The sequence below is a fragment of the Heptranchias perlo genome, chromosome 8 (genome assembly GCF_035084215.1).
Source record: "Heptranchias perlo isolate sHepPer1 chromosome 8, sHepPer1.hap1, whole genome shotgun sequence".
Lineage (NCBI taxonomy): Eukaryota > Metazoa > Chordata > Chondrichthyes > Hexanchiformes > Hexanchidae > Heptranchias > Heptranchias perlo.
Window position 1 is genome coordinate 33,547,321 of NC_090332.1, and position 23,001 is coordinate 33,570,321.

Here is a 23,001-nt window from a genome sequence, read left to right on the forward strand (position 1 = left end):
GGGGTAGGTCAGGGGACATCATCCGAAAACAAAGCGTCAGGTTCCACATGTATGCTGACAACACCCAGCTCTACCTCACCATCACCTCTCTCAATCCTTCCACTGCCTCTGATTTGTCAGGCTGCTTTTCCGACATCCAATATTGGATGAGCAGAAATTTCCTCCAATTAAATATTGAGAAGTCAAAGTCTTTGATCCCTGCCACAAGCTCCGTTCCCTCGCCACCGACTCCATGCATCTTCCTGGCCATTGTCAGAGGCTGAACCAGACTGTTCGCAACCTCCGCGTCCTATTTGACCCTGAGTTGAGCTTCCGACCCCATATCCCCTCCATCACCAAGACCCCCTACTTCCACCTCCGTAACATCGCCCGTCTCCACCCTTGCCTCAACTCATCTGCGCTGAAACTCTCATTCACGCCTTTATCTCTGGACTCAACTATTCCAAAGGTCTCCTGGCCGGCCTCCCACCTTGCACTCTCCGTAAACTTGAGCTCATCCAAAACTCTGCTGCCCGTATCCTAACTCGCACCAAGACCCGTACACCCATCACTGCTGACCTATATTGGCTCCCGGTATGGCAACGCCTCGATTTTAAAATTCTAATCCTTGTTTTCAAATCCCTCCGTGGCCTCGCCCCTCCCCATCTCTGTAACCTCCTCCAGCCCTACAACCCTCCGAGATCACTGCACTCCTCCAATTCTGGCCTCTTGCACATCCCCGATTTTCTTCGCTCCACCATTGGCAGTCGTGCTTTCAACTGCCTAGGTCTTAAGATCTGCAATTCCCTCCCTAAACCTCTCCTCCTTTGAGGCGCTCCTTAAAACCTACCTCTTTGACCAAGCTTTTGGTCACCTGTCCTAATATCTCCTTATGTGGCTCTGTGTCAAATTTTGTTTGATAATCGCCTTGGGACATTTTACTATGTTAAAGGCGCTATATAAATGCAAAAGTAGTTGTTGTATAGAGATCAAGTCGTAATGATTCGCCCATTGCACTGAGAGGACTGAAGGGCATGAGCTGAGGGTGTATAAACTCAAGAAGTTGATATATGTATTGTGAAATCATCAACAAAGGAATGGGTAAAGTTGGATGATAAGTGGAAGAGGTCATTGATATGAAGCAGCAAAGTAGGAGGGGGAATAGACCTCTCGGAAATCCCTGAATTCATGGAATAAAGAATCAGCCATTAAACATAGCCTTGGTGGGAAATCATATGATGGTAAGTTCTTTAGAAGTGGATGATGCCAAGCCCTATCAAAGACTTTGCAAATGTCCACGTCAATAACAGATGATTTACCAAAGTGTTCAAAAGCAGGTTTCCAGAGGCACATAACATAAGCAACAAGATTCACAGTGGAACGGATGTGCCGAAAATCACACTGGAGATCATGGATTAGGCTAGAACTTTCACAGAGATGCATAATTAGAGTTAAAAGTAGCTTACACCACTTTAGAAAGTACCAAAGCGAGTGCAATAGGATCATAGCTTGAAGATTAAGAGCAATCACTATTCTTAAGATAAAAGAGAACATAAGCAAATTTCCAAAAAACTTTGCACTAGGAGTAAGAGATATAGAAGAAATGTACAGGACAAGTTACAGGAGGAGGCACAAAGCTTGAGGATGATAGAAGTGATAGGCTCACTTAGTGGAGTCCAGAGCCCAAAAGACTTGGCAGGATCAAACTTTATGTCCATCATTATGAAACAACAGAGTGGAAAAATGGAGAAAGATTGTTTACCAGGAACATCAAGACTAGAATTAGAGGAAAAAAGTGAGGCAAAAAGATCAGCTTTCTTTTTAGAATAGTTTGCAACAGTATCATCAGGATATGTACTAGGAAGTCAGCTTCACTTGAAAACATCTTTTTAAATAGCCAGTTTATTTTTGAACTCCCCAAAGCCTCTCTTAAAATATTACATGAAGCTTTGCTTTCTGTAATTTGCAACAGGAGGGATAAGCAGCACTGATACCACATCAAACCAACCTTTACAGTGCTCTGGCAAAATTCTCTCTCCTTTCCACATGAGGGCAGTAAAGTCCTTTGCCTGTGAATCTAGCTGACAAACAACAAAAAATTCACAGTAGACTTACATTTTTACACAGCAAAGCACTTCTTTTAAGTGGGGGTGAATTTAGCTCATCACATTAATAAAGGATGGGATTTTTTTCCACTATTTCATCAGGTGTCAGGGTCAAGAACTTCTAGTTCAGATATAGCATGAATTGAAATAAAGTTTTTTTTTATTCGTTCATGGGATGTGGGCGTCGCTGGCGAGGCCGGCATTTATTGCCCATCCCTAATTGCCCTTGAGAAGGTGGTGGTGAGCCGCCTTCTTCAACTGCTGCAGTCCGTGTGGTGAAGGTTCTCCCACAGTGCTGATAGGAAGGGAGTTCCAGGATTTTGACCCAGCGACGATGAAGGAACGGCGATATATTTCTAAGTCAGGATGGTGTGTGACTTGGAGGGGAACGTGCAGGTGGTGTTGTTCCCATGTACCTGCTGCTCTTGTCCTTCTAGGTGGTAGAGGTTGCAGTTTGGGAGGTGCTGTCGAAGAAGCCTTGACGAGTTGCTGCAGTGCATCCTGTGGATGGTACACACCTTTTTTTATTCGTTCATGGGATGTGGGCGTCGCTAGCGAGGCCGGCATTTATTGCCCATCCCTAATTGCCCTTGAGAAGGTGGTGGTGAGCCGCCTTCTTGAGCCGCTGCAGTCCGTGTAGTGAAGGTTCTCCCACAGTGCTGTTAGGAAGGGAGTTAGGACACACTGCAGCCACTGTGCGCCGGTGGTGAAGGGAGTGAATGTTTAGGGTGGTGAATGATCATAACATAAGAACATAAGAAATAGGAGCAGGAGTAGGCCAATCGGCCCTTCGAGCCTGCTCCGCCATTCAATAAGATCATGGCTGATCTGATCCTAACCTCAAATCTAAATTCATGTCCAATTTCCTGCCCGCTCCCCATAACCCCTAATTCCCTTTACTTCTAGGAAACTCTCTATTTCTGTTTTAAATTTATTTAATGATGTAGCTTCCACAGCTTCCTGGGGCAGCAAATTCCACAGACCTACCACCCTCTGAGTGAAGAAGTTTCTCCTCATCTCAGTTTTGAAAGAGCAGCCCCTTATTCTAAGATTATGCCCCCTAGTTCTAGTTTCACCCATCCTTGGGAACATCCTTACCGCATCCACCCGATCAAGCCCCTTCACAATCTTATATGTTTCAATAAGATCGCCTCTCATTCTTCTGAACTCCAATGAGTAGAGTCCCAATCTACTCAACCTCTCCTCATACGTCCGCCCCCCTCACACCGGTATCAACCGAGTGAACATTCTTTGCACTGCCTCGAGAGCAAGTATGTCTTTTCTTAACTATGGACACCAAAACTGTATGCAGTATTCCAGGTGCGGTCTCACCAATACCTTATATAACTGCAGCAATACCTCCCTGTTTTTATATTCTATCCCCCGAGCAATAAAAGCCAACATTCCGTTGGCCTTCTTGATCACCTGCTGCACCTGCATACTAACTTTTTGATCTTCTTGCACTCGGACCCCCAGATCCCTTTGTACTGCAGTACTTTCCAGTTTCTCGCCATTAAGATAATAACTTGCTCTCTGATTTTTCCTGCCAAAGTGCATAACCTCACATTTTCCAATATTGTATTGCATCTGCTAAATCTCCGCCCACTCACCCAGCCTGTCTATATCCCCTTGTAGGTTTTTTATGTCCTCCTCATTCTCTACTTTCCCTCCCATCTTTGTATCATCTGCAAACTTTGATATGTTACACTCGGTCCCCTCCTCCAAATCGTTAATATAGATTGTAAAGAGTTGGGGACCCAGCACCGACCCCTGCGGAACACCACTGGCTACTGGTTGCCAGTCCGAGAATGAACCATTTATCCCTACTCTCTGCTTCCTGTTAGATAACCAATCCTCCACCCATGCCAGAATATTACCCCCAATCCAGTGATTCTTTATCTTGAGCAATAATCTTTTATGTGGCACCTTGTCGAATGCCTTCTGGAAGTCTAAATACACTACGTCCACTGGTTCCCCTTTATCCACCCTGTACGTTATGTCCTCAAAGAACTCAAGCAAATTTGTCAGATATGACTTCCCCTTCGTAAAGCCATGCTGACTTTGTCCTATTAAATTATGTTTATCCAAATGTTCCGCTACTGTCTCCTTAATAATAGATTCCAAAATTTTACCCACCACAGATGTTAGGCTAACTGGTCTATAATTTCCAGCTTTCTGCCGACTACCCTTTTTAAATAAGGGTGTTACATTAGCAGTTTTCCAATCTGCCGGGACCTTTGCCGAGTCCAGAGAATTTTGGAAAATTATTACCAAAGCATCATCAATCCCTACTGCCACTTCCCTCAAGACCCTCGGATGTAAGCCATCAGGTCCAGGGGATTTATCCGCCTTGAGTCCCATTAATTTACTGAGTACCAATTCCTTCGTGATTTTAATCGTATTTAGCTCCTCCCCCCCTAGAGCCCCCTGTTTGTCCAGTGTTGGGATATACTTAGTGTCCTCTACCGTAAAGACTGAAACAAAATATTTGTTCAGCATTTTTGCCATCTCCATGTTTCCCACCATTAATTTCCCGGTCTCATCCTCTAAGGGACCTACGTTTGCCTTAGCCACCCTTTTTCTTTTTATATAACTATAGAATCTCTTGCTATCTGTTATTATATTTTTTGCTAATTTATTTTCATAATCTATCTTCCCTTTCTTAATCAATCCTTTAGTTACTTTTTCCTGTCTTCTGAAGACTTCCCAATCTTCTATCCTCCCACTAAGTTTGGCTACCTTATATGTCCTTGTTTTTAGTCGGATACTATCCTTAATTTCTTTACTTAGCCACGGATGGCTGTCAATTCTTTTACACCTTTTTTCCCTCAGTGGAATATATATTTTTTGAAAGTTGTAAAATAACTCCTTAAATGAACACCACTACTCATGTACCGTCTTACCCCTTAATCTATTTTCCCAGTCAACTTTGATCAATTCCGCTCTCATACCATCATAGTCTCCTTTATTCAAGCTCAGTACGCTTGTTTGAGAACCAACCTTCTCACCCTCTAATTGGATATGGAATTTAGCCATGTTATGGTCACTCATTCCAAGGGGATCCTTAACTAGGACATTATTAATTAATCCTGGCTCATTACACGGGACCAGGTCCAAGGTTGCTTGCCCCCTTGTAGGATCAGTTATATACTGCTCAAGAAATCCATCCCTAATACACTCAATAAACTCTTCCTCAAGGCTGCCATGCCCAATTTGATTTGTCCAGTTAATATGATAGTTAAAATCCCCCATAATTATAGCTGTTCCCTTATTACATGCCCCGACTATTTCCTGATTAATACTTCTTCCAGCAGAGTTGCAACTATTAGGAGACCTATATACTACGCCAACTAGTGTTTTTTTCCCCTTATTATTCCTTATCTCCACCCAATCTATTTCATCATCCTCATCCTTTGTCCCAATATCATTTCTCTGTATTACAGTGATTCCTTCCTTTATTAACAAAGCCACCCCACCTCCCCTTCCTGATTGTTAAATACCCTGGCATTTTTAATTCCCAGTCGTTGTCACCCTGCAGCCATGTTTCTGTAATGGCCACAAGATCATACCCATACGTAGTTATTTGTGCCGTTAACTCATCCATTTCGTTACGAATGCTACGGATGGGGTGCGAATCAAGTAGGCTGCTTTGTCCTGGATGGTTTTGAGCTTCTTGAGTGTTGTTGGAGCTGCACTCATCCAGGCAAGTGGAGAGTATTCCATCACACTCCTGACTTGTGCCTTGTAGATGGTGGAAAGGCTTTGGGGAGTCAGGAGGTGAGTCACTCGCCGCAGAATACCCAGCCTCTGACCTGTTCTTGTAGCCACAGTATTTATATGGCTGGTCCAGTTAAGTTTCTGGTCAATGGTGACCCCCAGGATGTTGATGGTGGGGGATTCGGCGATGGTAATGCCGTTGAATGTCAAGGGGAGGTGGTTAGACTCTCTCTTGTTGGAGATGGTCATTGCCTGGCACTAGTCTGGCGCGAACGTTACTTGCCATTTATCAGCCCAAGCCTGGATGTTGTCCAGGTCTTGCTGCATGCGGGCTCGGACTGCTTCATTATTTGAGGGGTTGCGCATGGAACTGAACACTGTGCAATCATCAGCGATCATCCCAATTTCTGACCTTATGATGGAGGGAAGGTCATTGATGAAGCAGCTAAAGATGGTTGGGTATAGGACACTGCCCTGAGGAACTCCTGCAGCAATGTCCTGGGGCTGAGATGACTGGCCTCCAACAACTACTACCATCATCCTTTGTGCTAGGTATGACTCCAGCCACTGGAGAGTTTTCCCCTTGATTCCCATTGACTTCAATTTTACTAGGGCTCCTTGGTGCCACACTCGGTCAAATGCTGCCTTGAAGTCAAGGGCAGTCACTCTCACCTCACCTCTGGAATTCAGCTCTTTTGTCCATATTTGGACCAAGGCTGTAATGAGGTCTGGAGCCGAGTCGTCCTGGCGGAACCCAAATTGAGCATCGGTGAGCAGGTTATTGGTGAGTAAGTGCTGCTTGATTGCACTGTCGACGACACCTTCCATCACTTTGCTGATGATTGAGAGTAGACTGATGGGGCGGTAATTGGCCAGATTGGATTTGTCCTGCTTTTTGTGGACAAGACATACCTGGGCAATTTTCCACATTGTTGGGTAGATGCCAGTGTTGTAGCTGTACTGGAACAGTTTGGCTCGAGGCGCAGCTAGTTCTGGAGCACAAGTCTTCAGCACTACAGCCGGGATGTTGTCGGGGCCCATCGCTTTTGCTGTATCCAGTGCACTCAGCCATTTCTTGATATCACATGGAGTGAATCGAATTGGCTGAAGACTGGCTTCTGTGATGGTGGGGATATCGGGAGGAGGCCGAGATGGATCACCCACTCGGCACTTCTGGCTGAAGATGGTTGCAAACGCTTCAGCCTTGTCTTTTGCACTCACGCGCTGGACTCCGCCATCATTGAGGATGGGGATGTTAACAGAACCTCCTCCTCCCGTTAATTGTTTAATTGTCCACCACCATTCACGACTGGATGTGGCAGGACTGCAGAGCTTTGATCTGATCCATTGGTTGTGGAATCGCTTAGCTCGGTCTATAGCATGTTGCTTCCGCTGTTAGGCATGCATGTAGTCCTGAGTCGTAGCTTCACCAAGTTGGCACCTCATTTTTAGGTACGCCTGGTGCTGCTCCGGGCATGCTCTTCTACACTCCTCATTGAACCAGGGTTGATCCCCTGGCTTGTTAGTAATGGTAGAGTGAGGAATATGCCGGGCCATGAGGTTACAGATTGTGCTGGAATAGAATTCTGCTGCTGCTGATGGCCTACAGCGCCTCATGGAGGCCCAGTTTTGAGCTGCTACATCTGTTCTGAATCTATCCCATTTAGCACGGTGGTAGTGCCACACAACACGTTGGATGGTGTCCTCAGTGCAAAGACGGGACTTCTTCTCCACGAGGACTGTGCGGTGGTCACTCCTACCAATACTGTCATGGACAGATGCATTTGCGACAGGTAGATTGGTGAGGACGAGGTCAAGTAAGTTTTTCCCTCGTGTTGGTTCGCTCACCACCTGCCGCAGGCCCAGCCTGGCAGCTATGTCCTTCAGGACTCGGCCAGCTCGGTCAGTAGTGGTGCTACCGAGCCACTCTTGGTGATGGACATTGATGTCCCCCACCCAGACTACATTCTGTGCCCTTGCTACCCTCAGTGCTTCCTCCAAGTGGTGTTCAACATGGAGGAGGACTGATTCATCAGCTGAGGGAGGGCGATAACTGGTAATCAGCAGGAGGTTTCCTTGCCCATGTTTGACCTGATGCCATGAGATTTTATGGGGTCCAGAGTCAATGTTGAGGACTCCCAGGGCCACTCCCTCCTGACTGTATATCACTGTACCGCCACCTCTGGTCGGTCTGTCCTGCCGGTGGGACAGGACATACCCAGGGATGGTGATGGAAGAGTCTGGGACGTTGGCTGAAAGGTATGATTCTGTGAGTATGGCAATGTCAGGCTGTTGCTTGAAGTCTGTGGGACAGCTCTCCCAATTTTGGCACAAGTCCCCAGATGTTCGTGAGGAGGACTTTGCAGGGTCGACTGGGCTTGGTTTGCCTTTGTCGTGTCCAGTGCCTTGTGGTCCGTCCGGTTTTGTTCTTATTATGACTTTTTTTAAGCGAGATTTTACAACTGAGTAGGCCATTTCAGAGGGCAATTAAGAATCAACCACATTGCTGTGGGTCTGGAGTCACATGTAGGCCAGACCGGATAAGGACGGCAGGTTTCCTTCCCTAAAGGACATTAGTGAACCAATGTTTTTTTACGACAATCCGGTGGTTTCATGGCCACCATTACTGATACTAGTATTCTAATTCCAGATTTTATTTAATTAATTGAATTTAACTAATTGAATTTAACTAATTGAATTTAGATTCCCCAGCTGCGGTGGCAAGATTTGAACTCATAACTCTGGATTATTAGTCCAGGCCTCTGGATTACTAGTCCAGTAACATAACCACTATGCTACCGTACCCCTAATTGTACTCTGCTGCATCGTGCGCCATAGCCCCTGTTGCACTAATATTAAAGTTTAATTTCTCATACCAGGTTTTTATACTGAATAAAAGTGACAATTTAGTGCCTCTTTATGGACAGCTTTGTTCTGTGGTACTTTCCCCCAACAGCAATTAATATCAGTTCTGACGAAGGGTCCACACCTAAAATGTTTTCATCTGTTCTCTCCAAAGATGCTGAATGGTCTGGTGTGTTTCCAGCATATTCTGTTTTTATTTCAGATTTCCAGCATCTGCAGTGTTTGATTTTTGTTTAAATTACTTTCATTTTGGGCCATAACAGTCAAAGACAGAACAGATTTTCATTCCATCAGTCTGAGTTTGAAATACGGTCAGAGATAAAGACACCAGGCAATTTTCAAATACCGTTTGGCGTTCTCTAGCTCGTGGCCCACCTGCTGTGATTTTCAGATGGGCCTCAAAATGGGTGACCAGCACTCCTGCCCAAAACATGTGGACGCCTAATTGTTTATGCAAATCAGGGTCCCATGCCGGTTGCATAAAACCGTATTTGCAATTTTCAGTACCAATGGTTGGAGCGTGGGCCTAGTGATGCTAGGAGTGGAGCGGTCTAACCAGTGATGCTTAAAGGACCCGTTGCAAGTCACTCAAAAACAAACAGGTACGTTTCAGGAGCGAAGGTGATTTTTGAGGGAAGTGGAGAGAGAGAGAGACAGAGAGAGAGCGTTACAACTTTAGACATCCAAGTTTTTTTTTACACAAGCCTGAATCCACCGAAAGTTCCACTTGTTAATGTTCATGCATTGTCCTAGCCTTTGACTGGTACCCCTGCATACCTTCAGTACTGCCATCTGATAAGCTGTCAATCAGGGACTCAGACGAGGGATCCACTGGGCCAATGAGCTCTGATCCATCGTGAACTTCACCATCCTAAAAAGTAAACTTTCAAATGTAATATGGCAAAACAAAAATCCACAAATTTTTATACAAAAGATTTTTTTACAACATTCAGGAAGTAATTTTAGCTCCCTGTATACACTGTTCCCTGACCAAGAGGGCAGGCTCTCCATCAGTGCTCGTCCTGAACTGGCTAGGAGGCCAGCTTGTCTTCTGAATGGTCCAAAATCAAAAACCAATACAGGGGAAATCAAGTCTGTGGGGCTGATTGGAGATAATCCTGAAACTTATAATAAATTTTAATCATTTTACAATTACTAACATTGTAAGAAAAAACTCCTCTGCTGAAGGTGTTGACACAAGCTTGGGCATGTTTACCTGGGGGCCCTTCAATACCTCACCCACATGGCAAATTTTCATGTCTGACTCTAAACACTGAGTGTTGGAAGGTATTCTATCATAGGTCTATGAATGCCAAAGCCCGATTGTGTCCTCAAAGAACATCCACACTTTGTAGCAGAAGTCACTGAATCGCGAGCAGAAGCATGAATCCTGGTTGACCCCCCCACCCCACCTCCCCTCCCCTCCCCTCCACCTTTCTCTAGCCTAGCAGCATATAGCTCACCCAGGCTGAGATCAGCTAACTCAGCACAGAAGAGGAATGAGCTTGGGACCCTCTGTATGACCTTGTCTATACGCCTCATTTTCACAATAGACTTCCAGTTTTCAGCTGTGAAGAAGGGTACTCACTGACTGACCTATTGTGTATTTCCATAATTTTTTTTATTTTGTATTTCACTATTCTGACTATATATACCAGTATAAGTTAGCGTGTTCAATTGCCTCACCATATTGTCTTGACATTGACAATGACAAGTCCACTATTATGCTAGGGTCCCTTTAAGTCTCTCTTTGCATTTGATAGTACTCATTTTCATCTGTCTGCCCATTTGCACAAATGATGCAAATCCTTGATTTCAACAGAAACAATGACATAATTGTTAAACTAGTTTACAGCTTGGTTCAATGGTAACACTTGCCTCCAAGTCAGAAGATTGGGGGGTGGGGGGTGGGGGGTGGTGGCGGGAGGAAGAGTTCAGACCTCACTCCAGGACTTGAAAGCATAATCTCAGCGGATGCCTCAGTACAATACTGCATTGTTATCTTTCAGATGAGACGTTAAACAGAGGTCTCATCTGCCTGTTCAGGTGGACGCAAGAAATCCCATGGCACTATTCAAAGTGCGGAGAAGTTCTCACTGTGTCCTGGCCAAAAATAATCCCTCGACCAGCACCATCAAAAACAATTTAATTGATACCTTATCTCATTTGATGTTTGTGGGATCTTGTGGTGGCAAATTTGCTGCCATATTTGCCTACATAGAAGTTCAGAAGTAACTCATTGGCTGGGAAGAGCTTTTGGTCATCCTGAAGGCATGAAAAGGTGCCACATAAACGCAAATTCTTTATTTTCTTTCCCCGCTGCAACCAGACCCAAGTCCAGATAACCTATCAGAAATTTGTATCTGCCCTCATATTGCTGGTCCCCACTCTGCGCATGTTTCATGGTCTATGTGCCAGAATCCTTCCAATGTTCCTCCACCTCTTCTGCTTTCTTTCTCCTGAATTCTCTTTTCTTCTTCCTCTTCCCTCCCACTCCCCCTCCCCATACATGCTTCTTCTCATGAGCACATAGCAACATTATGTATAAACATAGCCAAGATTTTTGCTTCCAACAAGATGGGGACTGGAGTCTGGCTGGATCAGTCCTTTCTTGACAAATCCAAGTACTCAAACTAGGAAACGATAGAAGTGCAGGTAATGGAAGAGACTTCCTTGTAACTGAGTTCCAAGGTACGATTAGAGATTCCCTCTGAATGCTGCCTCAAGAGCACTCTCTTAATCTAACTGAAACTAGCACCCAAGTATAAATTCCCTCAAATTCCCCATTCTGCCATCAATTGAAAAAAATGTAATGTAAATAAACGTATGTCAATGATATATATTCCTTCCCTCTGGAGAGGAACTTGTGGATGCAGCTGAATTCCCACATAAATGGAGATGTCCATTATATTGGAAAACACTGAAATACATTACTTCCACCCTCCCTCCCCCATCATAAATTGATTATTACGCTGTATCAGAACACCATTCCGGAAGTGCCACTGAAACCTTATTGCCTGCAATAATTTTCCTAGTCACTTGGTGGAACCCAAGTATTTTCCATCAACCAGACAGCGACAATGAAATCACAGCACATAGCTTGTGAAAGGTATAACCCATCTGAGCTATTCACCAACAAGATTAACAAGCCATATGAAAACTTAGGGAGTTTCTCAGAATCACACACATATATGCGTCCTTACATATGGCTAAAATAGATCAATTACCAGTGTATGAAGGAGTTAAATTGACATTTTCAGAATAGAAGTCAATGGAAATGAAAATTGGGAACTGTTATCGCCCATTTTACATTATCGCACAATGTCAAAATTATCCCCAATTTGTCGTGTGGGTGTGTGTTAATTCAACTCCCTCATTCTATCATGCAAAGGCACTGCCAGACAGCTTCCACAATGTCAACAAGCACTGTTTAAATACAAACATATGTATTTGTCTTTTTTTAAATAAATTATCAGACAAAAGGAACAAAGAACATAAATGTTTTAAAAAATCATTAATTTTTTTGCAACTGTTACATTTTTAATCAGTGGTTAGCAATAGTGAGACTTTGTCCTCCCCTCAACATCCTGCACTCAGAACATGATGTACAGTTCTCAGGATGTCAGTTACCTAGTAACTTACAGAGGAGCAATCACTTGCTCTTAGTCAATAGTGCTCAGCATATATGTAAAAACCACTTCAGTGCTCACAAAATCTAACATTTATCACCCTTACAGGTTTTTACCAAAATAACTTTCTCAGTTTCAGTGGCATTATACAAAAAAAGCATGATGGAGAGACAAAGATGCAGCACTCTAGTGCTTCACAAGGAATTTTAGCAAATAGAGGGCAGCAAAGAAATACACAGGCCGTGTCATCGGCAACTTCATAGCACAGCAGTTAAAATAAATGTTATAAAGGTGTCAGTCTTGGCTCAGTGGTAGCACTTTTATTTGAATCAGAAGGCTGTAGGTTCAAGCCCCACTCCAAATAATCTTCAGTTAATACTTCAGTCTAGTAATGAGGGATTGCTGCACTGTTGGAGGTGTTAAACTGAGGCCCTGTCTGACCTCTTAGGTATACATAAAGGATTCCATGACACTATCCAAAGAAGAGCAGTGTCAATGTAGGGGTCACTTGGGACTGATAAGTCCTAATTGATGACGATTCATGGTAAACTGAGTCCCCATATGCCCTCTCAGGTGGATGCAAAAGATGCTATGACACCCTGAAGAAGTGCAGGGGAACTCTCTTGGCATCCTGGTTGACATTTATCCCTCAAACACCACCACCAAAAACAGATCATCTGGTTATTTATCTCATTGCTGTTTGTGGGATCTTGCTGTGCACAAAATGGCTGTCGCATTTCCCACCATTACAACAGTGATTACAGTTCAACCATGAAAATCTGGGAGGTGGTGAAAGAAACTATGTAATTGATAATTCTTTCCTTACAACGACAGCTTCATAAATGTACTCTGTAATTTTGATTTTCTTTTTAATTCACCCCCCTCCCCCCCACCATACTGATGTCCCCTCTTCACCAACAGGTAGCTAGATTGGAGCCGAATTAGTCACCGTCAGTCATAAAAATATTAAGGCTAGACTTTTGGAATGGACCTGATAAAACAGAGGGTCATTAGGACTTTTAAAAAAAAATTCTGGGGTGCGGCCAACAGTAGGAAGGTTGCATTTATTGCTTAGCCTGAGTTGCCCTGGGAAGGCAATAGGGGACCTACTTCTTGAACTACTACTGTTCTTGTGGCGATTTGGAGGGGAACTTGGAGATAATCATATTCCCACATTACTGCTGCTCTCGCCCTTCTCCATGGTAAAGGGCGGGAGGGAGGCAGTGTTGAAGTAACCTTGGTGAGTTGCAGCTGATGGTGGAGGGGGTGGATATTGAGTCCAGTGGCAGGGGCACCAATCAAGCAAACTGCTCGGTCCTGGATGATTTCAAGTTTCTTAAATGCTGTCGCGGCTGTAACCACCCAGGCGAGTGGAGAGTATTCCTGACTTGAGTTTAATGGACGGTGGAGAGGCCTTGAGGGGTCAGGTGAGCCACTTGTCGCAGTGTACCCAGTCTCTGCCCTGTTTTTGCAGCTACAATGTTGGTATGGTTAGTCCAGTTAAGATGTTGATGGTGGGGGCCTTATTGGTGTCGGTGCTGTTGTTATTCAAGTCCTGCTGTAGGCTGGCATAGGCTGCTTCATTATCGGAGGAGTTGTGAATGGAGCTGAACAATGTGGAATCATCAGTCAACAGTCCCACTCACGCCTTTATGATGGAGGGAAAGTTATTGATGAATCACCTGAAGATGTTGCCCTGAGGAAATCCTGCACTTATGCTTATGTCCTGAGTCTGCGATAACTGGCTTCCAACAACCACAACCATCTTCCTTTGTGTCAGTTATAACATTGAAGGGTTTTCACTCTGAACCCCAATGATTTCAGTTTTGCTTGGGTTCCTTGGTGCCACACTCAGTCAAATGCTACATTAACATCAATGGCAGCTACTCACACCTCACCTCTGGAATTCAGTTGTTGTGTCCATGTTTGGACCAAGGCTGTAATGAGGTCTGGAGCGGAGTGGTCCTGGCAGAACCCAAACTGAGCATCAGTGAGCAGGTTATTGGTGAGTAAGTACCACTTGATAGCACTGTTGACTACTCCTTCCATCCTCTTGCAGATGATTAGCAATAGGTTGATAGGGCAGTAATTGACTGGATTGGATTTGTACTGCTTCTTATGGGAAAGACATAACTGTGTAATCTTCCACATTATTGGGTAGATGCCTGTATCACAGCTGTACTGGAACAGCTTGGCTAGAAGTGCAGCTAGTTCTGGTGCACAGGTCTTCAGCATTACAGCCAGGATGCTGTCAGGGCCCACAGCCTTTGTTGTGTACAGTAGCTGGACACTGGCATCTATGATGGTGGAGACCTCGGGAGAAGGCAGAGTAGGATCACCCACTCGGCACTTCTGGCTGAAGGCACTTGCAAACGCTTCAGCCTTGTCTCTTAACCATGGTGGAATCCAGCACCTGAGTGTGAGAATGGGGATGTTCATGGAGTCTCCTCCTCTTGTTCAGTGCCTGGTTGTCTAACCCCAGTCTTGACTTGATGTGGTATGGCTACAGAGATTTGCTTTGATCTGTTGCTTGTGGGACCACTTAGCTCTGTTCAAAGCCTCCTGCTTTTGGTGTTTAGCATGCAGGTAGCCCTGTGTAGTAACTTTACTAGGTTCATATCTCATTCCACAGGAATTAAATTTAGCAATAATTATGTAACTATTTCCTGACAAGCCTCTCTAATTTGATGGAAAGACACACAAGAAAGCAATTAAACAGACCACTTAATTTTAACATTCACCATATAGCAGGTATATTTTTAAAGGACACCAATAAATATACATTTATAATATCTACTTAAAATATCCATGGGACTACAAACATTTAAATTTTATGCTATCCATTAAACGCTTTACATCATTGTACTAATCCAAGATGAGAACAAAAAACACTTAAATATTGTACTTTGGACATTTATAATGTGCATTCACCTGCATTCAATATTCAATAAAGCAAACAATCACAAATTAGCACTCAACATGAAATGGAAATTAACAGTCACGTCATCCAGACCAACCACAATATATAGTGCAACATCTGAACTAGAGGTCTCAGCTGTACACTAGCTGACTCAATACACTACTTCCTATACCATAATCTAATAGATTATGAAGCATGCATCAAATTCACCCCCGTGTACCTTTAGATACCGAGTGCTGCCAAGTCATTCAAAACTGTTCTCAGTGGCGGCACCTTATTCATATCGCAGTTGGAGTGCTAGAGCATAAATTTTAGTGGGCAGATCACATTCTCCTCCTCCCTACAATGTAAAATGGCTTTGGATAAGATCTACCACAGATCATTTCACAATAAGCATCTCTGAATATTCCTGAGGTCATCCACTATAATAGAAGTGAATCCTTTCAAACATACATTAAAAAACTCAGGGGATACCTGGCACAATTTATATTTTAATAGTAGCCTGTCACCCATCTCCTTCTGGAATGTGCCTTTGCAAGGAAGGTCTGGAAAGAGATGCAGTGGTATCTGTCCAGGTTCGTCCCGAGCAGTTCCGTGACACAGGACTCTGTGCTCTACGGGCTGTTCCCGGGGACGCACACCGAAACGGACATCAACTGCTACTGGAAGACCATCAACTCGGTGAAAGATGCCCTTTGGTCTGCCCGAAACTTGCTGGTCTTCCAGTGCACAGAGCTGTCCTCGACCGAGTGTTGCAGACTGGCACATTCCAAGGTCCAGGACTATGTGCTCAGGGACGCACTGAGGCTGGGTGCAGCCGCCGCAAAAGCTCTGTGGGGAAAGGCAACCATTTGGAGCCTTCCCGCCATTGTATACCAAGGGGCTGCAATCAGGGAAACCCCACCCCACCGGCAGAATGTAAAATTCAAATTGATGTAATGAATCTGTAATCAATAATCTTTATTGAGTGTAATGCAATGAGACACCCCAGAGTGTCATGAACTGTAATTATGTACAATGTGTTCATTGAACTGCACTTGATGTAACCTGCAAATTGTTAATCTGTATTGTGTACGTTTGGAATGGGATATGACAACTGTATTGTATGTATTGTTGCAAATTTTATGAATAAAGTATATTTTAAGAAAAAAAGTACAAAGGCTGATCAATACATCTCCCTCAGAACAAACATTGCAAGTTGAGTGACTACAACATTTACTACTTTCTTACTCAGAATTAGGCCACACGGGGCATGACCACAGCACTGCTGCTGGCTGCATACAAACCACAATGGGGAAGAACTTTCTTTATAAAGCGTCTTCAGTGTCCTGCCATCTGCCTCATAAAACAGGATTCTTTCAAGGCTGCTTCACTTCAAAAGACCCATCACTATCTGAACAGCTGTTCTTTAATGCCACTGTTGAGCTTTTACATTCAAAAATCTTTTTTGATTCCAGTCTAACAAAAAAGTTACATAATTCTTTCCCCTGGATCTGCTAGCTAATTGACTACCAATAAAGTATAGTCTCTGTTGAAATATTTATGTTCCCACTTGTTTACAGTCTATTTCTCTTAATTCAAAGTTTCCTAATTTGAATTATCTGTTCATTGGAATTGAAATCTTACAAAAAAAATCTCCTGCATTGTTTTATTAAAATTGCTTAATTCGTACTACTGGATAATTTGAATTTTTTCAACAAAAAAACTGCTTTGAACTAAGAGGAGTGAACTATTCTAAAATTCTAGAACCTAGATTGGCAGGGAGATTAATGGTGGAGGTTCAGCATGCAATGTCTGGATTTTCACATTTTAAAAAGCTCAAAAATCAGGCCCAAACTAATTTTGACTTTTAAACACATCCATTTATACTTGTTGCAGATTCTCCTATTTAAAAATATTGAGAAGACAATTAGGAAATAAAAAACAATCTAAAATATCTGATCACCACTACATTCTTTTCAAAACAATTGCTCCCAGTTTACTTCCTGCAGTCAAAGATAAAGGAAGCATTCCAAATGCTCAAGCCTACAAATCTAGTGTGGTCTTTAAAATGACCCTTTCTGTGGACAAGGGTTAAAAAAAACAGTAAAAATGTTGTGATAAACTCGCATGACACCAACCAACCTTTTCTTGTTGAAGTCACCACTAGATCACTGAAAAGGACGTTAAGTGCCAAACTTGATAGCTACATATTAATAAAAGGCCCGAACCATTTTTCAGCTATAACTGTCAGTAGCATTGTTTACATCTACTGAAACCGAAGTTGCCGCACAGCTGCTAGGTCCTGGCCTTCAAGGTCCCATAGGAGCACAGTATGCATGTGATCTGTAGTCACACTCAAAGAACAGATGGTTTGCATTCCTGATTTGCTGCACACGGACATGGTGATCGAAGGCCGGAGTGCAAGCAGCATAGAAACTTCTATTTTAACATCCAAAATGAAAAATGGGATTTCAAATTGCCATTTTCACTAAAACCATTCATTTCTCTTAGCTGATACTGAACTCAACAAAACAATTGCAAGGGAAAGAGCACCCAGCTGTCATTTTAGACACCTATTAGGTGATTTCAATAACTGCCCTTCATGGTAGATATCCTTGGTGGTCTCAATGACCATCATCACATTGTACACTTTGGTGATCCTTACAACTACCATTCTCCTGCAGCCCTACAACCACAACTCCCCAACACTCTTGTGAGCTCCCCACCGCCCCCCCCCCACCTTTCCTTTTACCCTACCATTGGCGACCATGCCTTTAACCCCCTAGGTCCCACTCTCTGGAATTCCCTCCGTAAACCCTTCTGCTTCTTAACCTCACCTCTCCTTTAAGACCCTCCTTAAAACCCACCTCCAAGCTTTTGGTATTTCTCTGCTTCTTTGGGTCAGTGCCTGTTTTTCCTTACACCTCTGGGAAGCACCTTGGGACACATTTCTAAGTTAAAGGCACTACATAAATGCAAATTGCTGTTGCAATACTCCATTTTCACTCTGTGGCACATGGAGCTTTCACCATGCAAGAAATTTTGTACAAGATGAAAAAGCCTCTTTATCTCTTCATTATTAATAGCTTTGCTACAATATATACATCAAGCTGAAGGTTGTTTTGTTCTTTTCCACCATTACCTTAACAAAAACAGAGCATAAATGGCATGTACCTTAAAGAAATCTTCAAGCTGTTTACTGTTGTACAAGGCTGGGATATTAGCAGAGAACTGCAGGAGATCTTCAGCACATTGTCTTCTCTCTTCAATCACAGTCTCATCAAATCGACCTGCAAGAAAATCTGTAGTTATCAAAAAGGAATACGTGGCTCTTCAGAAATTATACCCTTTTTTTCTAGTTCTATTTCACTGGCTACATCTATTATTAGAGGGGCTGGTCAGAAAATAGAATATAATTTCAGAGAGTAAATGGTCAGCAGAAATATATTTTTATCAGCACTTTGCAAAATACATCCTCTTTGACAAATGCAAACTTGAATGAAATGATTCCAATCTGTTAAATTGATTTTATTTGGACTGGATTTATTGCAATCACAGTCCTCGAATGTGCTTTAGTCCAGTCAACACAAACATAAAAAAGCATCAACCAAATTTAAGCAAATAGTATATCACCCATGAGACACAGACCACCATTTTTCCCTGAAGGACATCACTGGTTCACATGACTAAATAGCACATTAACAAATGCTAATTCTATTGTTGTAGTCAGGCTGCAGGTCATGGATAGTTCCTAGCAACAAATCACAATTGTTCTTTTCTACAAATGCATAGAAGAATCACTATTACAATCCCCATATAATAATTTTACAAATCAAAACGGGTTACATTACATTATTTTCTTCATGTTGATTACTATTACTTATTTGAGACATATAACCAAGTACCCAATAAGATTGCACATCTCATTAGAGCCCTGAAGGGATGTTGGGTGCGTTCCTTTGAGAAGTTAGAGTAAATAGGAAAACACTGGAGTTACTCTTTGCATTAGTGTAAGGAGTCTTACAACACCAGGTTATAGTCCAACAGTTTTATTTGAAATCACAAGCTTTCGGAGGCTTCCTCCTTCGTCATGTGAGTGTAGGATTCCATAAAGGTATAGCATATATAGTCAGAGAACAATGCCTGGTGATTACAGATAATCTTTCCAACTGCCCGTTATCAAAGCAATCAAAGGAGTTGAATGGTGTTCAGACAGGGAAACATTACATACAAGACTACCGAATACACAAACGTTCACAACACAAAGACAGACAGAGAGAGAGACACACCCGAAAGGCAGAGAAAGAGACAGAATGACCAGTTGTATTAAAAACAGATAACTTTTTTTTCGCTGGTGGGGTTACATGTAGCGTGACATGAACCCAAGATCCCGGTTGAGGCCGTCCTCATGGGTGCGGAACTTGGCTATCAATTTCTGCTCGACGATTTTGCGTTGTCATTCAGCCTCCGATCTTCGGGTAAGCGTTCTCCAAGGCGGCCTTCGAGACACACGACAACGCAAAATCGTCAAGCAGGAATTGATAGCCAAGTTCCGCTCCCATGAGGACGGCCTCAACCGGGATCTTGGGTTCATGTCACGCTACATGTAACCCCACCAGCGAAAAAAAAGTTATCTGTTTTTAATACAACTGGTCATTCTGTCTCTTTCTCTGCCTTTCGGGTGTGTGTCTCTCTCTCTCTCTGTCTGTCTTTGTGTTGTGAACGTTTGTGTATTCGGTAGTCTTGTATGTAATGTTTCCCTGTCTGAATATCATTCAACTCCTTTGATTGCTTTGATAACGGGCAGTTGGAAAGATTATCTGTAATCACCAGGCATTGTTCTCTGACTATATATGCTATACCTTTATGCAATCCTACACTCACCTGACGAAGGAGGAAGCCTCCGAAAGCTTGTGATTTCAAATAAAACTGTTGGACTATAACCTGGTGTTGTAAGACTCCTTACATTTGTCCACCCCAGTCCATCACCGGCATCTCCACATCTTTGCATTTGTGCACAGAGAGCCTTTATCAATTACTGGGACAAGCAAATGGAATCTTGGTTTTGCATCTCATTCACCCAACACACAATGCCCCCCTACTGTGTGATGCCCTGAGGGCAGAGACAGTGGCGCCCTGGATGGGCCTCAAGTCAAGACACTACCAACAAGCTAACCGAAAATAAGACTGCAACACAGTCAGACAGTACTAGAATTATTATTCAATTCTCCACAGCAATTACAAACTGATTAAAGACAGTCCCTAATGTACTAATTTTCAAAAGTATCCCTGTGTCTGAGGTGGAAGTTACATAGAATTTTTTTTAAATCATTTTTTGTTAGAAAAGCCATCTCATTTTCATTACATTAGACAAATGTCCTGATACATTTTGATAATTTATGTAATTAAATAATGTACTTGTAAACAAACAGAAACGGTCTGCCAAACACTTTCTAAAGTTTCTAAATTATTCACAGTTGTATTTATGGGTACATAACCTCAGAGTCAGATGGTCATGGGTTCAAGTCCCACTCCAGGACATGAGCACATAATCTAGGCTGACAGATTAGTGCAATACTGAGGGGGTGCTGCAATGTTGGAGGTGCTGTCTTTCAGATGAGATGTTAAACCAAGGCCTTGTCTGCTTGTTCCCATGGCACTATTTGAAGAACATCAAGGCAGTTCTCCTGGTGTCTCGGACAACATTTATCCCTCAACCAACACCATTTAAAAAAAGATTAACTGGTCATTATCTCAGTGCTGTTTGTGGGAGGCTGTAGGCAAAAACTAACTGCCACCTTTGCCTACATAACAGTGACTACCCTTCAAAAGTAATTAATTGGTCATAAAGTAGTTCGGGACATCCTGAGGACACGAAAGGAATTATATAAATGCAAGTTTTACTTTCTTTCTCTCTCCAGCAAAGACCTCTTATCTTATATATCAAACTTGAAGGCATCCATCCACCGCGCCCTCCCCGCCCCCACTCCCTATACTGATGTGTCTGTTTTCTCATGCGGTCATATCCTTATTCTCCACAGTTACCTGCTGTATGTGTCCGCACATAAACAAACAAACAGTCATTGTCAGCCCTTATTCTGCACCTAAACATCTAGTTTTTAAATCTGTTCCACCTCATCACACTTTATTTTTCCCTCTTTCTAGATTTGCTCTGTTTGTCCAGCCCCCCCACAACACCCCCTCGCTGCCTTAATAGTTAAAATCCTCCCCCGCTGCCTATCCACCCTGCCTGCAAGAAAATTGATACCAATTCAATTCAGATGAAGTCTGTTCCATTTGTACAACTTCCTTCTGTCCCAGAATGTGCCCTAATGCCCTAAGGATGTGAAGTCCTCCCTTCTACACAATCTTTCTAGCACTGTGTCAGCCATGGCTCAGTGATAGCAATCACCTCTGAGTCAGAAGGTCGTGGGTTCAAGTTCCATTCCAGAGACTTGAGCACAAAATCTAGGCCAACATTTCAATGCAGGTGCACTGCATTGTCAGAAGTGCCGTCTTTCATATGAGACATTAAACCGAGGCCCCGTCTGCTCTAACAGGTGGACGGAAAAGATCCTATGGCTCTATTCGATGAAGAGCAGGGGCGTTCTCCCTGGTGTCCTGGCCAATATTTATCCCCCAATCAACATCACTAAATCAGATTATGTGGTCATCATCTCATTGCTGTTTGTGGGACCTTACTGTGTGCAAATTTCCTACATTACAACAGTGACTATACTTCAAAAGAGTATTTCATTGGCTGTAAAGAGCTTTGGAACGTCCTGACATTGTGAAAGGCGTTATATAAATGCAATTTCTTTCTTTCTTTTATTTGTTGCCTTGTCTAATTTATTTCTCCCTAACTTGTCTAGTACATGGCAACAGGACTAATCTTAAAATTACTACCCTTGAAGTCTTGCACTTTTGTCTAGAGCCTAACTCATCAAACTCTCTCTTCAAAACCTACATTTTTTTTATTCGTTCATGGGATGTGGGCGTCACTGACAAGGCCAGCATTTATTGCCCATCCCTAATTGCCCTCGAGAAGGTGGTGGCGAGCCGCCTTCTTGAACCGCTGCAGTTCGTGTGGTGACGGTTCTCCCACAGTGCTGTTAGGAAGGGAGTTCCAGGATTTTGACCCAGCGACTCTTTCCCCTGTAAATGGCTCCTTAAAAACTACAATTTTTTGTTGGTTTGCCTCCCTTTTCAAAACTTATTCAAGTGTTTCATTTCATCCTTAATGCTAGCACCTGGGAGACAACGCATCATTTGGGACTCCGGTCACAGCTGCAAAACAGTCCATCTATTCCCCTAATTATTGAATCACTCACAACTACAACTCTCCTATTCCACTGGCTACTGCCTCTATTTTTCGCTTATGGGGAACCCCTTATTCAACTATACCTTGGTTACCCTCTCCTGTACATCCATCCTTGTTCTCATCATAGAGAATAAAAATGGAAGCACACATGATATACCTGTTGGACAAGTCCAAACCAATAGGGTTTTCTGTAATGGTTCTCCAGTCTCTTCTTCCTCCTGCAGGTAGTCACCTACTTCTCTTCCTCTGCTTCATTATTTCTCTCTATTTGTGCGGTGAACCTTCTGGAATGTGTCTTCCGGAAACCTTTTCTCCCCACATATGTTTTGAGTGTAGCCAGCTGATCCTCGAGCTCAGAATTCCCCTGCTCAAGCAGCACAATTTTCTGGTGCTTCTTGTGTGTGCGCACTCATTCTGGAAATTCTGCAGATTCAGGATATTCCAAATCATACTTGTCACACAAATCATAAGGCTAGCTCCTGA

At 43.1% G+C, this 23,001-nt stretch overlaps 1 protein-coding gene across 3 annotated transcripts in view; it reads right to left on the reverse strand.

The window, feature by feature from the left end:
• Positions 1-23,001, reverse strand: part of rps6kc1 (ribosomal protein S6 kinase polypeptide 1) — a 161,994-nt gene that overhangs the window by 112,681 nt on the left and 26,312 nt on the right. For all 3 annotated transcript variants that reach the window (XM_067988924.1, XM_067988923.1, XM_067988925.1), the window contains exons 4-5: positions 18,372-18,487; positions 9,444-9,537 (exon numbers count right to left, since the gene is read on the reverse strand). In XM_067988924.1, coding sequence (XP_067845025.1) covers positions 9,444-9,537; positions 18,372-18,487 — 210 coding nt within the window. The remainder of the gene's footprint in view (positions 1-9,443; positions 9,538-18,371; positions 18,488-23,001) is intronic.